At 37.1% G+C, this 25031-nt stretch overlaps 1 protein-coding gene across 4 annotated transcripts in view; it reads left to right on the top strand.

Moving 5' to 3' along the window:
- RAB28 (RAB28, member RAS oncogene family) overlaps nucleotides 1–25031 on the top strand; it is a 158266-nt gene that overhangs the window by 72916 nt on the left and 60319 nt on the right. For 3 of the 4 annotated variants that reach the window (XM_052641912.1, XM_052641909.1, XM_052641910.1), the window contains exons 5-6: nucleotides 8943–9046; nucleotides 15735–15812. In XM_052641912.1, the coding sequence (XP_052497872.1) occupies nucleotides 8943–9046; nucleotides 15735–15812 (182 nt within the window). Of the gene's footprint in view, nucleotides 1–8942; nucleotides 9047–15734; nucleotides 15813–23788; nucleotides 23884–25031 lie in introns of all 4 variants that reach the window. The other variant, XM_052641911.1, reaches the window with a different exon arrangement.

The raw sequence follows: 25031 nt of genomic DNA, 5'->3' as shown, positions 1-25031 counted from the left end.
TCTTGCGTACAGCCCTCCAGGAACTTTGCTTTGCCATGTTTCAGTGAAATCTTTGTGTTATATCACACATACCCACACGCGCTCAGTACACTTCTTTGTTTTCCTCAGTTGTACTCAGTCATTTTCCTCTTTTACATTGCGTCCTAGTGACAGAAAGATTTTTCTCTTCCAGCTTCCTCCTAACCTGGTTGGCTTATTCTCATCTTTCAGATCTCAGACCAAAGAGATCTTTCATGGCTACCTTATAAAATTGTCATAGTTGCCATGGCGAATTCAAGTCAATGTATGGCAAAACCAATACAATATTGTAAAGTAAAATAAATAAATTAATTAAAAAAATATTGTCATAGTTGCTATCTTGCTTCTTGTCACTCTGTTACTCTCTATCCGCTCAACAACCCCCCCCCCCCACCACACACACCATTTCTGATTATAATTGTTACATTGACTTGTTTATGTATTTGTTTACTTGTTTCAGTCTTTCTCCCTCCTGAATGTGAGAGTAGGGATAGTGTCTATTTTGTTCTGTAATTTATTGCTTACACCTAGCATAATACTTGACATAATAGGTGTTTATATTTATTTAATAAACTAATTTTAAGGTGATCCATTTTCTTTTAAAGAAATACATGAACTATTTTCTTGGTAGCCTGTGATTTTTGCAACTGCATAGTTAATCTGAATCATCTTAGGTTGATTAATATGCAGTGTAATGACTAACGACTTCGTGTATAAGTATAAACCTTGCCATCTTCTATTTTTAAAGTTATAACATGACAGTGGCAACTATTTATGTATACAAGATGCCTGAACAGAAAAAAACATGTCCTATTCCTGAAATCTCCATTTATCATTTACAGTTTTCTTTTGAATAGTCTCTGAAATTAGAAACCAACGTAGTCACTGTGTAGTTAATAGAAATATTTTGAGTCCAGCAAGGGAAAGTTGAAGGTTTTCCAGTGTATGTCATCACCTGTAGGATTTCCTTTCAGTGCTTATATTTTGGCTCAGATCGACTGGGATATATGAGGTACGATAAATGACAGTGAGTGGTGTTTTTGTTATCTACACGTATATGAACCTCTTAGTATCCTATAAAGACCCTTATGCACCAGCCCTGCTGATTTTACCATCTCTTGGAAGCCAGGTTCTTCAGATGCTTTTGCACATGTTCCTTGGTAAAGAATGTGTGTCTCCTCTGTTTCCAAGGCTGTCTGGGTAATTTTTCCTCATCCTTCAGGAGTTAGCTGAAGCATCAGCTTCTCTTGTGAGATCTTTCTTGTCCCCATGTGCAGTCTTAGAAGTTTTCTGTATTGCTCCTGTTATACCTTATCTTATACAGACCACTGTTGTTCTCTTGGTCTTAGAATGTCATTGTATAATATCTTTCCACATGTGTTCCTCTCAGTCTTCTTAGCAGTTAGCACTTAGAAGGCCCTGGATAAATAGTTCAGGAATAAATAGATTAATGACAGTAATACTTATTATATGCCAGTCACATACTGTGTACCTTGCTATGGACCAGTCATTGTTCTCTGTGCTTTATATGTATTTAGTCATTTTATCTTGGAGAAGGAAATGGCAACCCACTCCAGTGTTCTTGCCTGGAGAATCCCAGGGACGGGGGAGCCTGGTGGGCTGCTGTCTCTGGGGTCGCACAGAGTCAGACACGACTGAAGCGACTTAGCAGCTTAGCAGTCATTTTATCTATTACATATCAATATTATGTGGTAGGCACTATTGTTGTTGCCATTGCATGAGCAAACTGAGAGAGGTTGGTTGTTCACGGTTCCACAAACAGAAACCACAAGGCATCACGCCCAGGCGCTTTGGCTCTGCAGACTGTATTCTTTACTACATCTCCTACATCCTTTCCAAATAAATTGTGAATGATTGAAGAGCCATAGTTTCTTCTATTTTTGCCATAATGCAAACATTTGAGAAGTTCGGAAAAGTTATTTCTTTTATTGAGACTAGTGTTTATATATAATCTACCACTCCAGAGAGTAAAATAGTAACAAAGATCATCTATTGGAATATGAAAAATATTGTTGTAATGACACTTACTTTATGATGATATTTGACATAATGTCATTTTTATCAAGATTGTGTACTGTTTATTAAACACCATTCACTTTCTGTTACTCATCAAAATCTGTTTTTCTATCCTAATATAAAGGCCACTTTATCCTGAAAGTTATCAAAATAAGTAAGTTTTGAACCATCACATCAGTTTAGGGGATTAGTGTCCCACTGGAATCAGCAGGACCAGATGAAGGATGAAAGTGACAGCTTTAGATTCAAAACTCTCATGTGTTGCTTCTAAATCAAAGCTTTGTTCTTCATTAAAACCAAAAGAAAGCATCTTAAGAATATATCATAAAATATCATGGTTGAAATGATATGGCTTTGATTTGCTTTAAAATAAGAATGTGGATATGGATGAAACAAGATTTGTCATGACTTGATAATTTTTCAGATATTTTGTATCTTCCAGCAAAATGTATTAACAAAAGGAGAATGAACTTTTGTTTTCATACTGTTTTCCATGTACATATTACTTGAACTGTTTAATGGCAGAAGAAAGAACATTTCTCCAGTGGTTTATATTTGGTTTGTATTTGTTTCCCTGGTAACTAAAAATGTAATTGCCTTTCAATTTATAATTAAGTTTGATGTAATTTTTAAACTGTTGAGTTGAATATGACATAATCAGAATCTAAGAGATGACTGTAATGCTGGATTATATGATCTCCCTAATTATAGCTTCAAGTTTTCATTAGTTAATAACTCAAGACCCAATATAGGCTCAGGAAGAGGTTTATTGTTAACAAGAGTGATGAAAATCTATATTTTATATAGATTAAGGTAATTAGTGGTAAAGAATCTGTTCAATCCCTGAGTCGGGAAGATCCCCTGGAGAAGGAAATGGCAACCCACTCCAGTATTCTTGTCTGGGAAATTCCATGGACACACGAGCCTGGAGGGCTACAGTCCATGGGGTCACGAAAGAGTTGGATATGACTCAGCAACTAAAGACCACCACCAACAGTATTAGTTAAGGTAATGCTAAATGCTATAAACAGACCGTCCCTGAAGTTTCAATATCTTAACACAATAACAGTTTGTCTCTTACTTACATAAAGACCAAACCCTGGTACTGCTTATCAGTGGCTCATCTCCCTTTCAGAAACCCAGAGTCCTTCCATTTTTCTGGAACTGCCATTTTCAACAGATGGCTTCATAGATTACTGTGAAAAAGGAAAGTAAGGACTATCACACTAGGGGTCAAGCCTTGTAGTGATCAGTTCAGTTCAGTTCGGTCACTCAGTCATGTCTGACTCTGCGACCCCATGGACTGCAGCACGCCAGGCCTCCCTGTCCATTGCCAACTCCTGGAGCCCACCCAAACTCATGTCCATGGAGTCAGTGGTGCCATACAACCATCTCATCCTCCGTCGTCCCCTTTTCCTCCTGCCCTCAACCTTTCCCAGCATCAGGGTCTTTTCTAAGGAGTCAGCTCTTAACATCAGGTGGCCAAAGTATTGGAGTTTCAGCTTCAACATCAGTCCTTCCAATGAACACCCAGGACTGATCTCCTTTAGGATGGACTGGTTGGATTTCCTTGCAGTCCAAGGGACTCTTCAAGAGTTTTCTCCAACACCACAGTTCAAAAGCATCAGTTCTTCAGTGCGCAGCTTTCTTTATAGTCCAACTCTCACATACATACATGATTACTGGAAAAACTGTAGCCTTGACTAGACAGACCTTTGTTGGCAAACTAATGTCTCTGCTTTTTAGTATGCTGTCTAGTTTGGTCATAACTTTCCTTCCAAGGAGTAAGCATCTTTTAATTTCATGGCTGCAGTCACCATCTGCAGTGATTTTGGAGCCCCCAAAAACAAAGTCAGCCACTTCCACTGTTTCCCCATCTATTTGCCATGAATTATAGTAAAAATTGTACATATTTATTTTTCAAACAGCTTTCCAACTTCTTATCCAAATTATTCTTGTTAGCCAAAGTTAATTGGCTTCTAAGACTTCCATCTCATGTACCATGTGATTTTTAAGAATATGGCAGATAGATTTAGTATCTTGATAACTTATTTTCTTTTGTTCCATTTTAATTTCCAGGTTAAGGTGAGTGAGCTAAGGGATTTGGGGGGGGATGCTGGGCACAGTTGGTTTTGACAGTGAAAAATTTGGGTTTTCTTGTCTAACACCGTCTTAGAATTTTTTCATCTCATGTTTTTTTAATCTCCATTTATGTCAGCTACAGAAGAAAGCCTTTGACATTGTTATTATTGATTTACTTCCTGCATTCTTATCCTATACAGTTCTGTCCTTCACTTTTCAGACCCCTGTTTCTGCCCTTTCTTAACTTCTGAGATTCTTCTATTGGGTCTTCAGGAACTTACAAATGAGATATCAGTAAAATTCCTATACTCTCAACATCTTCCTTGAACCAGGCTTTCCTAGTAGCTCAGACGGTAAAGCGTCTACCTACAATGCGGGAGACCTGGGTTTGATCCCTGGGTCGGGAAGATCCCCTGGAGAAGGAAATGGCAACCCACTCCAGTATTCATGCCTGGAAAATGCCATGGACCAAGGAGCCTAGTGGGCTACAGTCCACGGGGTTGAAAGAGTCGGACACGACTAAGCGACTTCACTTCACTTCTGTCACTTAGCTCTCCTGTAAGGACAGCGCTGCCGTCTCCTGAAGCTCTTTCAAATACTGACATCCCCTCCTGTCTCTGCCTTATCACTAGTACTGGAGGGTGGGTAGTGACCTTACTGTTATTGCTCTTTCCAGATCATTTTTCATCTTAAACTACCTCAAATGATTCTCTTTATCTTCTACATCCATGTCAAATCCATTAGTATTTCTTACTCACTTTTTATTCCCAAAATATATTGAGAATCTACCCTACTTTTTATCATCTCTCTTGCTCCTACTCTTGTCCAAACTACGGTCTTCTCTTTCCTAGAGTTTTACTGTAATCTTACTCAGTGTCTTCTCTGCTTTACATTTAATTACAGTTTATTTCCCAGTAGCTTAGCAGTAAAGAATCCACCTGTAATGCCGGAGATGCAAGTTGAGAAGATCCCCTGGAGAAGGAAATGGCAACCCACTCCTGATTCTAGCCTGGGAAATCCCGTGGACAGAGAAGCCTGATGGGCAGTCCATGGGGTCGCGAAAGAATAGGACAGGACTTGGTGACTAAAACAACAAACAGTAGTTTATTCAGCAGCCCCAACCTTTTAAACTGTAAGATTACAGCTTAAAAAATTTTTTTTCCTTACAAACCTCCCACTAACTTTGCATCTCTCTTTCAGTGACTTATATAGTTGCTGGCTTTTAAAACTTCATTTCCTGGTGTTTCCCTCTCTTGCTAACTCATCAGCCACTCTGGCCTCCTGGCTTTTCTTTGAGTGTGGTAAGTGTGGTCTTCACCTTAGGGTCTTTGTCCTACGTGTTTGAAAGAGTAATTCATCTCATGTATATTTTATTTTTTTCAATAAGATATATCAGCATTTGCAGTACTCTGTAATTTACTTGTGTGTCTGTTTCTCTGAATTAGAATGTAAGGTCATTGTTACATATGCAGCTCTTAGGACAATGCCTAGCCATGTCTGTGTTTGTGTTAGTTGCTTAGTTGTGTCCGACTCTTTGCGACCCCATAGACTGTAGCCTGCCAGGCTCCTCTGTCCATGGAATTCTCCAAGCAAGAATACTAGAGTGGGTTGCCGTTTCCTTCTCTGTGCCTAGCCATAGTAGGCACTCAAATATTCGTTGAATGAGTAGAGTGAATGTTCAGTAAACTGGTTATCCATTGAAATTGTTAAGCCTACTTTAAGCAGGGTATAGTATAGTAGAGCTGAAAGAAAGTTGCGTATTGCAATGTTAATGCCCATGACCTTCAGTTGTTTAGATATTGGAAGGATATACACTAAAATGTTAACAGTAGTTGTCTCTAGTTAGTGACATTTTTTATATCCTTTTGAAAATTGTTTTTCTGAATATTTGGGAAATGTTTATGTATTAATGCTGTTGGAAGGTTTTAATTCCCTTTTTAAAAATAAAATACAGGAACTAGCTGTATTAAAATAAGAAAATAATAAGAATAAGTATTTTATTAAAAAATAAAATAAAATACTGGTTCACTGAAGCAGAGTCCCCAGCCCCTGGGCCATGGACTAGTACCACTCTTTGGCCTGTTAGCAACCAGGCTGTACAGCAGGAGATGAGCAGCGAGCCGGTAAGCAAGCAAAGCTTCATCTGTCTTTACAGCCATTCCCTGTTGCTCACATTGCCTCCTGTCAGATGAGCGACAGGCATTTTCATAGGAGTGAGAACCCTACTGCTCTTGAATTGGTCATGGAAAAAATTGTCTTCCAAGAAACTGGTCCCTAGTGCCAAAAAGGTTGGGGACCACTGCACTGAAGGATATAAGGGAAATTAAATCTTATCAGTAAGATTGTTAGCACATGTATGCTAGATGATACTGGATAATAATTTTAAGGATGCTTTCAGAAATCGAAGAAATGAAAGAATTTACCAGTATCTCACTGTAGTTTCATTGTCAGAATTTATTTATCTCTGGATTATTTAGAATGAAGTACTCTAGTAACTAGGGCTTTCCTGGTGGTTTAGCAATAAAGAATCCTCCTGCCAATGCAGGAGACATGGGTTTAATCCCTGGGTCAGGAAGATCCCCTGGAGAAGGAAATGGCAACCCACTCCAGTATAGTGCCTGGGTAATCCGATGGACAGAGGAGCCTGGTGGCTATAGTCCTTGGGGTTGCAAAAGAGTTGGATACAGCTTAGTGACTGAACAACAATGGACTCTATTAATTAAGGCCTTTTAATTTTGCTCACTAAAATCTTAACACAACAGAGGAAAACAATGGTCAGTTAAATTCTGCGAGGGCCTTTTCTATATCTGCTGTGTCATTCTCAACATCTTGGTTATTTCAGATAACTTTTATATTTCTTAACTGTCTGTTATATTCCTAATACTGGTGGTAATTTTTTTAGGACCTGGATTGTATCTTTTTCCTCTTTGGGTTCTCACTGCCTACCATAGTGCTTGGTATATCATAAATACTTACTGAATAATTTATCAGTTGATTAGTTATAATTATTAGTCTCTGATGATTATCTTTGTTAGGAAAAAAACTTTTGGCTAGTAAATCCCCCAGTGCTATATAGATAAATTTATAGTAGTTTATCTACGTAAGTAGTTGAGGAGTTATGTGGTAGGGCAAGTGGAGAATGGAGAGAAGAGAGGAAGGAAGAAAAGACACAGCCGTGGCAGACTGTTCCATTAGAAGAGACAAATGCCCATGCATGTTGAATGACAGACTTTATTTTTTTTAATTGGACAGTGATCTCACTGGGGAATTTTCCTAGTGACATGATTTGTTCTTACTCTTGTTGAATTAGGAAAGTATTCTAACTTCAATATTATGGTAAACTAGATGTACAAATGTCAGTGCTAATAGCTTAGTATTTTAGTCGTCAACAAATTGATGCCTGTGGTATCTGGACATTTTTTGGCCTCTTCTTGTAAATAAAGTCTCAGTGATGTTTAAGGAACAGCAAGTTGTGGCCAGAAAAGAAAAAAGGTGCATATTATCCTAGTTAAGCAGTATAAATGGGGCTCAGGAATCCCCCAGTAGATCAAAAATCTCCTAGAGAAAGATCTCTTGAGCTTACAAACTAAAGACCTTCAATGTAATTTCAAATAAAGCCTTTTACATAGTATGAGAGCATTTTTTAGTTGATAATCAATTGCCACTATTATGTAAGCTTACTAGATTTGCAAATTTACAAGTTTTTACAAGTCAGTTGGGTCCCTTCCTCAGGAAATCAGTTTAAGTTTTTTTTTCCTATATTGACTCAAAGAGCCTAGTTGTCCTTAAATCCTGTGAATATATTTGCCTTATAATTTGACGGCATTGAATCAACACCCTTATAGGGTTTGTAGTGTTGTAAAAAGAGAAACTGTTCAATAAAAGATCACATTTGAAAAAATTAGACTGTGTTGGATAAAACCAGTATTGGATATGAGTACTATGCTTTGCTTTAAAGCACCTACCACTATTCAAGAAAATATATTCTGGTCCATTACTGCTTTCCAAATGGACACTTTTAGAATTGGAAAGCAAATGAGCTGTGTCTTTGTGAAATTAAGCAGTAACTGTAAATAAAGTAAGTATATAATGAAATATTGATATCTTTTGGCAGAAAATTAATAATGTGCTTGTGTTAACATTAAAGTTTATAGATTATAGAACTATTGTAATTAATGTATTAAGGTAATTAAATTTTCAAACCAAACATGCTGTGGTAAGTATATGTTACAATTAATCACTATGTTTACATGCATTATACTAATGCATATTTTTGCATATCATCAAATGTGCCTCAAACTATATAGATAATAGGAATGATCTTTTAGTTTTCTGGGCACTTAACATGTGCTGGTCATTGTGCATGAAAGTGAAAGTCACTCAGTTGTGTCTGACTCTTTGCGACCCCATTGAGACTATACAGTCCGTGGAATTCTCCAGGCCAGAATACTGGAGTGGGTAGCCTTTCCCTTCTCCAGGGGAATCTTCCCAAGCCAGGGATCAAACCCAGGTCTTTGGCATTTCAGGCGGATTCTTTGCCAGCTGAGCCACCAGGGACGCCCCATTGTGCACTAAACATGGATTAATTCTCAAAAAACTTTGTATATGATAGGTCCATTTGTTTTTCCCAGCTTTTAGATTTAGAGACTGAAGCATAAAGAGACTAAAAGAATTGCCCCAAATTATACTGCTAGTGTCTAAACTGGGGTATAATATTGGAAAAGAAGTCACATTTAAACTTGTTAAATATTTATTGATTAACTTTATTATTGAATTTGGTTCTCTGTTTTTGTTCACCTTTCTAGTTGATTTGGAGCATATGCGAACAGTAAAACCTGAAAAACACTTAAGATTTTGCCAGGAAAATGGTTTTAGTAGCCACTTTGTCTCAGCAAAGACAGGAGACTCTGTAAGTAAGATAATGAATGCTGAATATTATAAGTAATGTTTTACTTTTATTTACTAATATTCATAGGAAGTATACTTCCATTACTTAGCTTTTAGATTAATTCCTATTGAAGACATAAAATACCTTAGGTTATATACAGCATGCTTATTCTGTTGATACTCCTCTTATTTATTTAAAATAATTTCATGATTCTTTTAGGGAATTAAAAATACAAAAGTTAAAAAGAATATAAATAGCTCATAATCTCAGCCTCCAGAGATGATCATTCATAACCTCATAAGATAGTCTCGTTTTCTGATGCTGCTGCCACCACGGCTAGTGGACTGCTGTTTACTGAGTGCCTACTTTGTGATGGGCATGTACTACTTTGATTATCTCTATTTAGTTGTTAATTAATTGCATTTGATTGGATGCTTATTCTGTAAATCACCATAACCATTTAAATAAGTTTAGAATGATGTTAAAATATTTTTGAATTAGTCTAAAATATCTTCACATATAAGTCAGATTTATTTTCCAGCAATCATAAGTAATTATCTCTGTTTTATAGAGTAGTTTTAGAGAGGTTATGTTGTGGGGGTTCAGGGTACACAGAATAAGTGATGGAGATAGGATTTGTAAACCTAAGGATTGACCTTCCAGTGTTTACCATATTAACTATGCTAAATGTTTATTTTTTTAAAAATTGAGATCATAATATAGAAATAATTTTGTATTTTTTTGTTTAATATGTTTATTCATAGAAAATTTTCTCATGTCACTTAATATTACTAAATAGATTAAAAACCCACTAGATTTAATAATCCATTAAATAAAGGTTCAGATTTATTCAACCAGGTCCCTATTGTTGGATATATAGATTGTTTCCAAATTCAAGACATTGTAAAATTTTGCAGAATTTCTGATGTAAAATTTTGTCTGTAAGTTTTGATTATTTCCTTGGAAGGGAATTGAAACCTTTTGCCAAATTACCACCAGAAAGCCTAAGTTAATTTATACTACCATCAGCATTGTATGAAAGCCACATCTCTGTAATCTTTTTTAACATTCAGAATTTATTTATTTTTAAAACTTTGTCAGTTTGATAGACAAGGGATTAAAAGGTATTTTACTATTTAAATTTCTTTGACTGCTCTTGAGGTTGAAATTTTTAAAATTTTATTACCTACTTTCTGCTTATATCTGTTTATAATATTATATACTTATTATAAATTTATTTATTGTTGATTTTCTGCTTATTACCTGTTTATTGTATTTTTGTTGCTTTTTAAAATTTTCTATGACCATTTTTGTGTTAGGGATAACATAACAGCCATTTGTCATAATTTTTGCAAATATTCTCTTTCTACTGCCCAGATTTTTGTTTGATCGTTAATTTTCTTGACATTTTCAACCAGAGGACATTTAAATTTTTCTGTGGTTTAATCTTCTTGATGTTTTTCCTGTATGATTTCATTGATGGTTTTTATGCTTAGGAAAAATATTAAATAATATAAAAGGTATTTATTCTTTTGAGGGATCAAACATTTTAAAATGTGATATGTTAGCACCCTTTACCCAGGATAATGCTAATGTGGGACACCTACCTACTTTAAAAATGTATACAGTATCAATGTTCCTTGATAAACCCATCCATGGATTGGGTTTTTACCCTCACTTATCTTCCTGGGGGTCTCTTATCAGTTTAGAATTATTTTAACTTCCAGTATTTTAGCTTGTGCTTAACCACTTAGTATATTTTGTGTACTTATGTTGAACGACTTTTAAAAATCCTCATTGTTTTTTTTAAATGCAACTTTGAAATGGTTTGTTCTTGTGAAATCACTTTATGTCATCTCCAATCACAGATTACTTCACTTCATTGCTTGAGAAATTGATCTCCAGTCTTACTGTACTTTCTCTGATACTACCTTTGTCATAATTCTTAGTGGTGTCAGTATCTTTGTTTACCACCCCACCTCATCCATGCACCCCCATGCTACTGTAGCCCTTCTGTTATCTCCTGTCTCAGTATCAGGCATGCAAATCACTGACCAGCTTGAATGCCCTAGTCCAGTCAGTCTGCAGCCCCAGCAGGGCCTACATGACAGTGATCCTAACACTTGCCCCTGACCTTTCGTGTCCTCATTTTCCTTTCTTCCTTACTCGTGGTCAGTCAAAATCATTACCATGCAGTACTCTGTCTGTCAGTTTCCTTTCCCGTCAGTCACTTTATCTAACTTATTTGACTAAACCTTGACCACGCCCCTTTATATGGTTGCACTCATGTATTTGAACATGACGAGAGAAAAAAGCTTAGAGGCATGTTGGAGGTTTCACTACCGTCCACCTCAGCTCACCTTAATGCTGCTTAGAACTTAGGTCTTTAGGCCATTGTCTCTCTCCTTCACCTAGACGAGTGTTCCATAGCTTCTCTTCTCAAATTTTCAAACCTTCATCATCCGTTCTCTTAGCTGATTCCCTTCTTATTTTATTAAAAAAATATTGAAACAAAGGGAAGACAACTTTAACATACTCCTGCCACCTCGTTTCCCCCAGCTCTCCTTCCCACCCACTGTCCATTCCCACCTCTCTGTCTCCTCTGAGATTCCTGTGGGTTGGGCTGTCTCTGCTGGTAGCTAGGCTCAACTTCTCTCTTGTGCATTAGTCCCATGTCTCTTTGCCTAGTAACAAACATGGCTTAAAATTCTCACTCCGGCATCGTTTTTTTCCCATCTACTGGATTATTCTATCAGCACACGAAATGTTATGACTTCTCTTACTTTAAATATAAGAAAATGCTTGATCACCCACATCGTTAGCTGTTTCTTACTCTTTGCTACTTACCAGTAGAATGTTTTCAAAGAGCTGTCTCCAGTTCTCTCCTCCCGGTTTGTCTTGAACAGTTCCAGTGAGACTTTTGGCCCTAATATTTCACCCCCAGATGCTCTTATTAAGGTCATCAGTGACCTCCTTTTTGTTCAGTTCAGTGGCCAGTTCTTAGTCCTCATCTTACTTGATTTAGTTGCAGCGAATAAAATAGTTGATCACTTGCTCCTCTTTGAAATACTTTGTTCACTTAGTTTCCAGAATACTACATCTTCTGGTTTCCCTCCTACCTTGCTAACTACTCTCTTATCGCCTTTGCTGATTCCTTCATTGAATTGCCCTAGGCACAGTCCTTGGATATCTCTCTTTTTAAAACTTATTCCCTTTGTGACCTCATCTAGTCTCATGGCTTTGGCCAGACTTCTTCCCTGAACTCCAGACTCATATACCCCAGCACTCCTGCTTAAGTGTCTTAAGAGTCAGTCCCAGTTTAATGCAGGATTCAGGTCCAGAACTGAGCTCTTGATATTTTTTCCTCAGATCTTTTCCAGTCTTCCCCACTTCAATAAATGGTAGGTCTCCTATCTTGCTAAGAACAGGAAAATTTGGGGGTCATCCTTGACTCCTTGTGGTATGTCTTTGACATACCACAGCTCTCACCAAGTCCTGTTGGTTCTGCTTTCAAAATGTGCCCATAATCTGGTGACTTTTCTTGCTATTGCCACTGCTGCTACTTTGTTTCAGGCCTCCATCATCTCTTACATTAGTGTTCTTGCCAATTTCTCTTTTTTACCCTTGATCTTCTATAGTGAATATTCAGTACAACAACCAGATTGACCTTGTAAAAACCTCAGAGTGAATGAAAGCCAAAGTCCTCCCCATAATAGCCCAACAGATCTTACCTGCTTTGTTAGGCTTACCTAATGCTCTTAGTCACTCTGCTGTTTTTCTTTTTACAGTCTTCCCTTTCTCTCCATTTTGCCACACTAGCTTTCCTGTTACTCCTTGAACTTTGACCATCAGTGAACTATAACATGTAATGTTCTTTGGGGTACAAATGACATAAGCCTTTTGGGGACATCATCTCTTTTTGATTAGAAGTTAAAATTAAGTTGTTGAAAGTGAAAGTCGTTCAGTCCTGTCTGACTCTTTGCGATGCCATGGACTGTACAGTCTGTGGAATTCTCCAGGCCAGAATACTGGAGTGGGTAGCCTTATTGAAGTTGTGATAAATATACAGTAAGTAGTCATGAGTACAAAAAGTTCTTCACGACCCAGATAATCATGATGGTGTGATCACTCACACTCACCTAGAGCTAGACATCTTGGAATGTGAAGTCCAGTGGTCCTTAGGAAGCATCACTATGAACAAAGCTAGTGGAGGTGATGGAATTCCAGTTGAGCTTTTTCAAATCCTAAAAGATGATGCTGTGAATGTGCTGCACTCAATATGTCAGCAAATTTGGAAAACTCAGAAGTGGCCACCAGACTGGAAAAGGTCAGTTTTCATTCCAATCCCAAAGAAAGGCAGTGCCAAGGAATGCTCAAACTACCGCACAATTGCACTCATCTCACATGCTAGTAAAGTAATGCTCAAAATTCTCCAAGCCAGGCTTCATTCTGCAATATGTGAACCCTGAGCTTCCAGACCTTCAAGCTGGTTTTAGAAAAGGCAGAGGAACCAGAGATCAAATTGCCAACATCCGTGGGATCATTGAAAAAGCAAGAGAGTTCCAGAAAAACATCTATTTCTGCTTTATTGATTAAGCCAAAGCTTTTTTGACTGTGTGGATCACAATAAACTGTGGAATATCTGAAAGAGATGGGAATACCAGACCACCTGACCTGCCTCTTGAGAAACCTGTAATGCAGGTCAGGAAGCAAGAGTTAGAACTGGACATGGAACAACAGACTGGTTCCAAATAGGAAAAGGAGTACGTCAAGGCTGTATATTGTCACCCTGCTTATTTAACTTATATGCAGAGTACATCATGAGAAACGCTGGGCTGGAAGAAGCACAGGCTGGAATCAAGATTGCCCGGAGACATAATCAGTAACCTCAGATATGCAGATGACACCACCCTTATAGCAGAAAGTGAAAAGGAACTAAAAAGCCTCTTGATGAAAGTGAAAGAGGAGAGTGAAAAAGTTGGCTTAAAGCTCAACATTCAGAAAATGAAGATAATGGCATCCGGTCCCATCACTTCATGAGAAATAGATGGGGAAACAGTGGAAACAATGTCAGACTTTAATTTTGGGGGGCTCCAAGATCACTGCAGATGGTGACTCCAGCCATGAAATTAAAAGACGCTTACTCCTTGGAAGGAAAGTTATGACCAACCTAGACAGCATATCTAAAAGCAGAGACATTACTTTGTCAACAAAGGTCCGTCTAGTCAAGGCTATGTTTTTTTCCAATAGTCATGTATGGATGTGAGAATTGGACTATAAAGAAAGCTGAGCACTGAAGAATTGATGCTTTTGAACTGTGGTGTTGGAGAAGACTCTTGAAGAGTCCCTTGGACTGCAAGGAGATCCAACTAGTCCATCCTAAAGGAGATCAGTCCTGGGTGTTCACTGGAAGGACTGATGTTGAAACTGTAATACTTTGGCCACCTGATGTGAAGAGCTGACTCTTTAGAAAAGAACCTGATGCTTGGAAAGATTGGGGGCAGGAGGAGAAGGGGACGACAAAGGATGAGATGGTTGGATGGCATCACCAACTCAATGGACATGGGTTTGCGTAGACTCTGGCAGTTGGTGATGGACAGGGAGGCCTGGTGTGCTGTGGTTCATGGGGTCGCAAAGAGTCGGACACGACTGAGTGACAACTGAACTGAACTGAGTCATGAGTAAGTAGGGGTCAGAATAAACTCGGATATTTCGGGAGCAAAGACAGAATATGCAGACAAGCAAAGACTGTATTGGAGCTCCAGGAATCCTAGTGGACCCCAGATAAGCTATCTTTGTAGGAAAGGATGTTTATAGAAGTCTTTGCATGTTTTTGTTTCATGATACTGGATTGTGAAAGTGAAGATCACTCAGTGGTGTCCGACTCTGCGACCCCGTGGACTACACAGTCCATGGAGTTCTCCAGGCCAGAATACTGGAGTGGGTAGCCTCTCCCTTCTCCAGGGGATCTTCCCAACTGAGGGATCGCACCCAGGTCTCCCGCATTGCAGGCAGATTCTTTACCAGCTGAGCCACAAAGGAAGCCCAAGACTACTAGAGTGGGTAGCCTATCCCTTCTCCAGTGGATCTTCCTAACCCAGGAATCAAACCAGGGTCTTCTGCATTGCAGGCTATCAGGGAAGTCGTATACTGCTACTTTCCTGTTTGACAAAATACAGTAAAGGTTAGTAAGTTTTTTGCTCCAGAGAGAATTTATTAAAATTGATTAGAACCTTAGAGATTATGAGAGTGGAAAGTAAGACCTTTCAAGGTAGGCTAATGCCATATCAAAAGATCAGTGTAAAATTGGCAGTGAAAAACTTTCCCCAGGTAGTAAAATATAGACTACTTTCATTTTCTTCAGGACTTACAGCAGTTTATTACTTGGCTAGTAGTCTTTTTTTTTTTAATGTCGTAGTTGTAATTAATTATGTTAACTCTTTAAAAGTTTAAGTTTTTCAGGATAAATGTGTAAATTTAGACCAGCTCAGTGAAGTGTATGAATTTTCAAATTATGGTTTAATCATTTAAAAAATTATTATACTTAAAATGTTGCTGTATTTGACAAATAGAGCTATTTTTGAAACAACCTGGTACATCGTATTTTTTGCAGTTCTTGCTGTTTATCATTTTTTAGAAAGTTCAATTTGTTTGAAGGTAACTTAGGCATGCCTGTTTTAAATCATTTAAACCTGTTTTTGTTATGCAGGTCTTCCTGTGTTTTCAGAAAGTTGCTGCTGAAATCCTTGGAATCAAGTTAAACAAAGCAGAAATAGAACAGTCACAGGTGATTATGTTGAACTGTATACTTAAAAAGATAATTTATTTCTTAAAAGACATTAATTTTCACTCTGAATCCTTTTACATTTATGCATTCTATGTACATATCCCTAACAGCCTTAAAAATAGATTGTGTGTATGAGTCATTGTTTATTGCAGAAGATGGAGGATGTTAACTTCTTGCCAAATGATGATACCCTTGAAACCTCATTTTGTCTTTTTTTTTGTTGGAAAAATGAGATTAATGTAATAAAAATTTCATCAGCAGTTAAATAATGGCTAAGGAACTGACCATCTTATTTTGTACTTTTTTATTTAAGTTCTTCCATGATTACTATATAATATCCTTTTTATGTTTTATATAAAATCCCAACTATTTATTAAAGTTTAGTCTTAAGTAGTAAGAGTTTACCCAATTTGGCATCTTCTATGTTTGCTTTGGTGAAACACTATAAAATATAGTGTTTCTCTCTGTTCTTCTGTAAAATATCCTGTGTTATTAATTCTTGATGTTATTTTATTGTTAATTTAATAATGGTATTAATTATTGAGGATTTCTGAATTCTCCCACTATTCCTAGACAGTTCTCTTAGACTAAGAAATAAACATGAATACCAAGTCAGCTGCTTAAAGATACAGCAGCACACTGCTTTACATGTTTGATTGAATAAAAAAATCAGAGCAAGAGCCTGTAGTTTAAAATTAGACTTCAGAAGTGGTTTGCTTAGAAGCAACATATATTGATAAATTACATTTTCCCTCAACCCCCTCTGCTTTTTCCCTGCTTTGTGAAGCTACAAAGGTGTAACAATCTTTCTCCATCCTTAAATTTTTCTTTAATTCTTTCTGAATTAATTCTGTGTCTTCTTTTCATGGTCACTCTGTGTGTGTGCGTGTGTGCATGTTTTTAGACAATTTGAGTAAATGTCAATTGAAAACTGTTATGCTGATATGGCTGTTTCTAGAACTTCATTAAAATATTTGGAACTCTGGAAATCTACCTTTACTTCTCACATTCAAAAGACATTTCAACACTTACTGTGGCCAGACACGGTGTTTAGCTATTTGTGCCTTATAAATTGTTCCCAGACACAAAGTAGTTACTTGATTTTGGCCTAGGAGGATGGATACAAGAAGAGAAATCAGTGATTTGCTTGACTATACAGAACTTGGCAGATTCAAGAAGTCACCTGATGCCTCTGCTTTGTAGCTTCACTTTCTAAATGATATTTGTGCCTGGTTAACTAGGTAGTGCATAAGTGATTTTCAGACGATGATAAATGATTCATTGATCATATAAGTGTGGTTTACTGCTGGATCCAGAGGAGATTTAAGAGTTTAAGATGCAGTGAAGACAATTAATAAACGTGCCAGCTTCTGTTATATCATTTAATCCTTATAATAACTTTGGGGCAGGTGGCACTTCATCATTTTATGGTTGGAAAACTGAGACTGCAGAAAGGTTAAGTAACTCGATCTGCTTATCCACAGCTGGGCAGTGGTGGACCCAGGATTTGAACTCGGGTCTGTCTGATGGCAGTGCCCCTAACGTTTCCATGCTACCATACTGGGAGAAGATTTACTGGGTGGTTTGGAGTGGGGAGTTGAAAAAGAAGCTGGCACAAGCAAGTTAAAAAGTTTAGATTGTATTTTGGAGAGAGAAGAGCTGTTTGGTAAAAATAAAGGACTATTTGTGTTGGAGTGTGAAGGAAATTTGAGGAAAGATTATGGAGATTTATGAATGCCAAGTTGATAAATTTTAATCTCACATATTGACAGTGGAAAATAATTTTAAGCAGGGAAATAAGCAAAAGCAGTTTTTAGATGGGATTAATCTAATGGAATTTGTGTGTGTGTGTGGATGGGTGCCAGAGAGGTTGAAGCAAGGAGACTGGGTTACTGCCCTCGTGTGATAAAGACCGGAATCGGATGGAAGGGGAGGGATGGATGTAAGAGACATTTCACAGAAGAATCAGTAGGACTTGTGGAATGACCAGATAAAAGGGAGAAGTCATCCCAGATCACCTTGAGGTTTCTCAGCTGGAGGAATGGAAAACGGGAGACCCAGTGACGAGCCCCTCTAGAGGAGACAGTGTGCCCGTGCGGTGCTGACAGCCCCCGGACAAGGAGCCTGTACTCGCCCGAGCCCGCCGCAGTGCTCAGGCTCTAGGGCATCTCCAGAGAGGTGGTGACTGGGGCACTGCTAAGAGGCAGAATTCTAGGGACGCTTTACTCGTGTTTTTAGCTCACTGTTAGTCACAAGAGACAGAAAGTTACTCTTTGGACTTCTGGAGATCGACTTACCAGCTAGGCACGTTTTAACTAAGCCCGTGTCAGCGGCGTTCACTCCAGAGCCCCTCGCCCTCCCTGGGCACGCTACCTATTTGTAAGTGCGCCCCAGCCTCTTAGGCCGTGAAGCTTGGCTCTGGTTTCAACTTGCGGGTGTCTACTTTGACTGCGTTCATTTGAAGACGAATTCCAGCTACTAAGCCCTCCTTCACTGGGTCTGTCAGGGCCTTCGTGTAGGGAAACCTCATTCTCCATTCCTGAGACCAGTGAGTTTGGTGCCTTTGCCAGTTAAATTATGTATGTCACAGTTTAGTTTTCTCAGTGGAAGGAAACATTTTTGAAAGTTCATTATTTTTAAAAGATGTTTCTAAGAACATACTTGGAAGCTATCTTGAGCACAGTATTATTTTTTATTGAGATATACTTGGCACAAAACATTATGTAAATTTAAAGTATGTAACATGTTAATTTGATATCTTTATATATTATATGATTTTGCCATTATAGCAGTAATTAGTACCTCTATCATGTTACATAAATATCTTTGTTAGTAGTTGGAATAATTAAGTTCTAATCCCTTAGCAAGTTTGATGATTATAAAGCAATATTGCTTTCTGTATTGACTATACTGTGCATTGTTTCTAGGACTTATTTACTAATAATGGTAAGTTTGTACCCTTTAGAAGACATCTTTCCTATCCCCTCATCCTCCGGGAACAACCATTTTATTCTTTTCTTTTTTTTGCAATTTTGGCTTTTTAAAATTTCATGTGTAAGTAGTATCATACAATTCTTGCCATTTTCTGTCTGATTTATCTCATTTTGCACAATGTACTCCAAGTCCCTCCAAGTTTTTACAAATGGCAGACTGTTACTTCTCATGGCTGAATAATACTACATTGTGTGTGTGTGTACATATGTTTATATTCCACATTTTCTTTATTCATCTATCAACAGGCACTTTGATGTTTCCATATTTTGCTTATTGTAAATAACACTGTAATGAACATGGGAGTGCATATATCTTCAGATAAATACTCAGAGATGGAATTGCTGGATGGTATGGTAGTTCAGTTTTTAACTTTTTGAGGAGACTCCATACTGTTTTCCAGGGGCTGCACCAATTTACATTCTCATTCAGGGTTTCCTTTTTTTCCACATCCTCTCTAGCACTTATTTCTTATATTCTTGAGGACAGCCGTTTTAACAGGTGGGAGGTGATATCTCATTGTAGTTTTAATTTGTTGATTAGGGATATTGAGCCTCTTTTCATGTACCTGTTGGCCATTTGATGTCTCTGAAGGTTCATTTAAAAGCAGAGAAGTTCAGATAATCTGAACTTCGTTTCTATATATAATTTATATACAGAAAGTGGAGGAGTAGGGCGCAAAGGAAGGGAGAGAGTGAGAGCTTGTGCACCTGGGTTCTGTGGTTTTATGTCATTCGAAAGAGTCCTGAAGGAACTCAGTGTCACAGAGTGATAAAGTGGTTTGTATTATTCTATACAGAAGAAATTAGATTGTAGACTCACCAGTCACATGGAAATTGATGCTGTAGTAATTTTGTTTGTGACAAACATTTATAATAAGGCCTTAGTCTTAGTTCCATTCACTGATTATTTAAAGAGATTCTGCTATTTTAGTTTTAACCTAGATTATTCCCATTTTACAGTCATATAAAATGAGTTATCAACACACTTTACAAGCTGTTCAAGGAAGAGAAGGAGAAAAGAAGGAATGAAGTTTACTAAGACAGCAGACGTTTTTTGAGGGTTTTATGCCAGAACACTAAAATCTGGGGATACAGAGATGAATAAGTCACAGTGCTTGTCCTCAGGGAGCTCCCAAATTACATGAGGGCAGACAGATAGGTCAAGTATGCTCTAGATCTGTTTTTTATAATTCTCTATTAGTGACATTTCCACTGGCCAGTTAATAAATTATGACTTTGTTTGCTTTGAACTAGGTATGTGTTAGTTTTAGTGATCCTATATTTTTATAGATTATACTTCATATAAAGTTATTAAAAATAGTAACTTTACATTATTTCCTTGTATTTTATTCATTTTTATCCCTAGTAGGTTGTACCTCTTAATCCCCGTCCCCTGTCTTTCCCCTTTCCTCTTCTCTCTAACTATTGGAAACCACTAGTTTGTTTTCCATATCTGTGAAGCTGTTTGTTTTGTTATATTTAATTGTTTGTTTTATTTTTTAGATTCTGCATGTAACTGAAGACACACAGTATTTATTTTTCCTCTATCTGACTTATTTCCCTACACATAATAACCGCTGAGTCCATCCCTGTTGTTACAAATGGCAACATTTCATTCTTTTTTACGGCTGAGTATATTCCTGTGCGTGTGTGTGTGTGTGTGTGTGTGTGTGTGTGTGTGTGTATCACATCTTTCTTACCCATTTTGGGCTGATGAACACACGTGACTTCCATATCTTGTTTATTATAATTAATGCTGCTGTGGACATTGGGGTGCATATATCTTTTCAGATTAGTGTTTTTGTTTTCCTCAGATATATACCTAGGAATGGAATTACTGGATTATATAGTATTTCTATTTTCAGTTTTTTGGAGAGCCTCCATAGTGTTCTGCAAAGTGGTTGTGCCAGTTTGCATTCCCACAGCAGTATAAGAGGGCTCCCTTCTCTACACAATCTTACCAACACATGTTATTTCTTGTCTTTTTGATAGTACTTATTCTAACAAGTGTGGAGTGATACCTCATTGTGGTTTTGATTTGTATTTTCTTAAGTGTTAGAAGTATTGAGCATCTTTTTCATGTGTTTTTTGACCATCTGTATGTCTTGTGTGGGAAAAATGCTTATTTCAGTCCTCTGAACATTTTAGTTCTGTTTTTCTGTTGTTTTGCTTTTGATATTGAGTTGTATGAGTTCTTTATATATTTTGTATGTTAACTCTTCATCATATCATTTGCAAATGTCTTCTCTCATTCAGTAAGTGGCCTTTTCATTATTTATGATTATTTAATGTGGCCTTTCATTGATGGTTCCATAACCATCACCCATTTTGTTGATGATTGGTTCCCTTGCCTGGGGAGAAAGTTCCAAAACAATATTGCTAAGCCCTATGTCAGATCATATTCCATTTTTTTTCTTTTTTTATTCACTTAAAAAAAATTTTTTTTCCATATAGTTTCAAAACCAAATGGGATCTTAGCAGCCACATAGATAAACCTTATGTTTTATAGATTAGGAGAGTGTGAAGACCAAAGAGGTGAAGTAGCTTGCCCAGAGCTGTGACTGTTACTGACAGCCTGTGATTGCATATTATGCAGTGTATGCATATGCCATTACATGGAAGGAAAAGGAGAGTTGCTTTCTTTAAGCTCCTACTGTGTGCATGGTACCATGCTTTTAAAAAATGCTATATCTGTGCTTTGAGTGGTAACCTGTAACCTTTTGAACATTGAATTTGTATCAATCATAGTATTCTTTAATAATTTATGCATTTGTTTTCCTTGCTAAACTCTTAATGAATCTCAAAAGAAAGAAAAACAAAAGAGATCATGATTGCTTGTTGGAATGTTTCCAGTACCTGGAATAGTGATTTGCTTTGAATGAGTGATAGTGACAGGTGTTATAGCTGTCAGAGTGTGTCCTCTCTATCCTGAGGTGACCAGCTATGACTTTTGTAAGGTAAATATGTTTCTACTATCTGGATTAGAGCACAGTTGCAGAAATGACTAGATTTATCTTTCCTGAGTCCATCTCTACTGCTTATACCTCACCACTTCAACTCCTAAGTTGCTTTCTTGCTTACCCTAGTGAAGAGCCACCACTTCCAGTTCTAGTATCTGACTCTGACAACTCTGACAAAACAGGGGTTAAGCTGGTGTTCACCCACACGGCTCCCTTTCTCTTAGGGCCACTGCATTGTTTTCGTTCACTTGACTAATAGCGGAGAACAATTGAGTTTACTCTGTTGCTCCAAACATAAAGCTGGTGTTTTGTAGGTAACACTTTTCTCTGAAAACATCAATGACTGAATGATTTGTAAACAAGCAACTACTGTGAAGTCCTCTACTGTGAAGTTTATATCATAGAAATTATGCTTTATTTACTCAGAGAAAGCAAAGTCCTGAATATGTAGAACTTTGAGTCTGGCTTCCAGTTCAGAAATTTTGTACAGAGCTTTATGTCAAACAACCAAGGCCCTCAAGAAAGATGTTGCCTTGTTAGTTCTTAATTAATTTGATGAGAATTAGTGGTGAAAATCCAAGTCATTTATGTTAGTCAATACTTTGACCAGAATGTCTTGACCACAGGTCAGTGACCTGGTTGTGTTTATAAGATAGGGTTTAAACCATCATTTTGAAGGATTAATGAGTTGCTTGCTGATTATGAAAATCCCTTCTCTTTATTGTAACCCATAGTTTGGCATGAAGCAGTTAGGTTTGGGGAGGCCAGATGATGGTGTTCAACGGGTCATTGATGCGCCCTCCTCATATGTCATGTGGCAGTTGGCAATGCTTCTGTGATAGCATCAGGCTGAGTGCCTAGTAAATCATGAGTCTTGTCCAGAAGTTAATACTGCTTGCTGGAGAACTGGAGCAGAGCCTGTCCAAGGCTAATACACCTTAGTGTCCTGTTCATTTACTCTCAGTTGTTTATCCAGGCTTTATAAACATTATCACAAGCAGCAGCCTGATTAATATGTTTTCCTCTATGTGCTAATTAATAGATGCTATGATGAAGGAAGATCTTTGCAAAATAAAATATTGAACTCATTAAAAGTGGGTATAGTTCCAAGTCTAAAAACTTTGGGGAATGTGTTATCTCTGTCATATTTGTCTTATGTGGTCTTCTCATCTTAAGGGTTATAGTAATCAAAAAATCTAACTAGTTTTGCTTTGTTACTTAGCAGAATTCATTTGAAAACATCAGCTGTCATGCTTAAAATATGGTGTGTTTTTTAACTATAAAAAATGTATTTTGATCTTACTTATTTCTGTATGAAATTTCAAAACTTGGAGGTCAGGGCTGTGAGAGCCGGGGAAGTGACCATCAAAAGGAAGTCTTTGACAATAATGAATATGATTAAATGTAAAAACCGTAAATGACATGCAGCATCCTCTCCCTACCTTCAAAGAAAATGAACCACTGTTTGTTCCCACACAAATCCACTAGTATATGTCTTACCTGGTATGATGGTTAGCTGTCTGCATGTTCCCTTCCCACGGCAACTTGTGAACAAATCCTGTGCAGTTCATCATTTGTTCCCAGTGTAGAGCGACCGGCCCACGGTAGATCCTCAGTAATGTTTGTAAAAGGAAATTGAATGAGTACCTCTGCTGCACTTCAGTAAAGAAAAGCCCCCAAATTCTTTGTTGTCTTCTGAAATACTGGGCATTATATGTGTTACATGTAATTGTGATATCAAAAATAGAGCCCACAGCTTTTCTGGGAGGCTCAGTAGACATGTCCATTTCAGTAATTAAATGGAATTGTAATGTTTCTTGAATCTTGGTTCATTTTCTTTCCTTTTATATGTATATATTCTGCTATTTCCTTTGTGGCTTGTTTAAATTTATGTGCATATTTCTTTTTCTGCTTTGGCGTTCCCATCTATTTTCAGTCATTGAACACACTTTCCATTTTTTTCTTTCTTTCTTTTCTTCCCCCCTTTCTTCTGCATCTTGTTTCTGTTATACGGAATTGACAGCATATTGTCAGGGCAGAAATAGTGAAGTATTCGGAAGAAGATAACCAACATACCAGCTCTGCTCAGAGCAGAATCTGTTCAGTACAGTAGTGCAGGTATTAATCGATAAACTATTGTAATTTGTGGGAGGAGGGTGGGGAGAACTGGTGAATGTTATCTTGTTCTTTATGAATAAAAAATTCAAAGATTTATTGTACATTCTTGGGAATTAATATTGCATAAGTCCTGTTCTGGAACTTTGAAAAATTGATCCTTTGCCAGACTTACAACTTAAGGAATTGGGAACAAATTAAAATAACATTTCATTTACTTTCAAATGTATTTGTCTTTATGGTCGTGTTTATTACATGTGCAGTGAAGTGGAGAATTGAAGCAGTTATTTCATTATTCTCTCCTTACTGTTTTTCCTGAAATAGCGTGGTAATTGAAAGAGTATTTTTAAAGTTTGCCTTGAATTACCCTTCTTTGTCTGCTTATGTGTGCAGACTTAGTAGGAGTTGAAAACAGTTCAGGATTTGTTTTTCCTTAAATGATTACTTAAAGAAGAATGTTAGAGCATGTCACTAAATTCATTGTTTAAAATATTCCTTGAAGTTGTGTTAGAGGAAAGGAAGAAAAAGTTAAAAATATCTTTTGATTTAAATTATTTTAAACACATGAATGTGAGGTAATATAAGTTTCTCATTATTCTATATTTTGTTAGAGTCATTATTCATGACCCAGTAGTGGAGCCATTTGGAACTAAGTCAGGGATTTAGGAGAAAAGTTTTAAAAATTGGAAAAGTTCTGCTCAAAACATTTCTTCCTTATATGTGACTTCTCTTTAATATTTTTATTTCTTCTCACTAACTCACAAATTGATAAACATTTTTAAGAGTTATGCCTGAGTATAATAGTATATGGAAATATTAATAAATAATATTTTTACTTTGAAATGATGAGGCCTTATCTATGAATCAAAACTTGTAATGATTAATTTTAAATCCTTTGCTTTAAATTATAACCGGGGTTTAGTTTTTCATATTGATTTGCCAGTTTTTTACTAGACTTGTGATAACCACATAGATATCATAAAACCAGAGAAGACTAAATTAAAAAATTGCTATTACACCCTTAACAAAACCAACCCCTTCCCCACCCTCCTCCCCACCCCCCCCAAAAAAAAAAAAAAAAAAGAAAATCCTAGCTTGACATGAGTTGGTTCTGGCTGATTCTTTTAATATCAGCTTCTGCTTCATTTATG

This window comes from Budorcas taxicolor, chromosome 6, assembly GCF_023091745.1.
Source record: "Budorcas taxicolor isolate Tak-1 chromosome 6, Takin1.1, whole genome shotgun sequence".
NCBI lineage: Eukaryota > Metazoa > Chordata > Mammalia > Artiodactyla > Bovidae > Budorcas > Budorcas taxicolor.
Note: the sequence above shows the minus strand (reverse complement) of the source record. Positions and strands in the feature narration are given on the sequence as shown.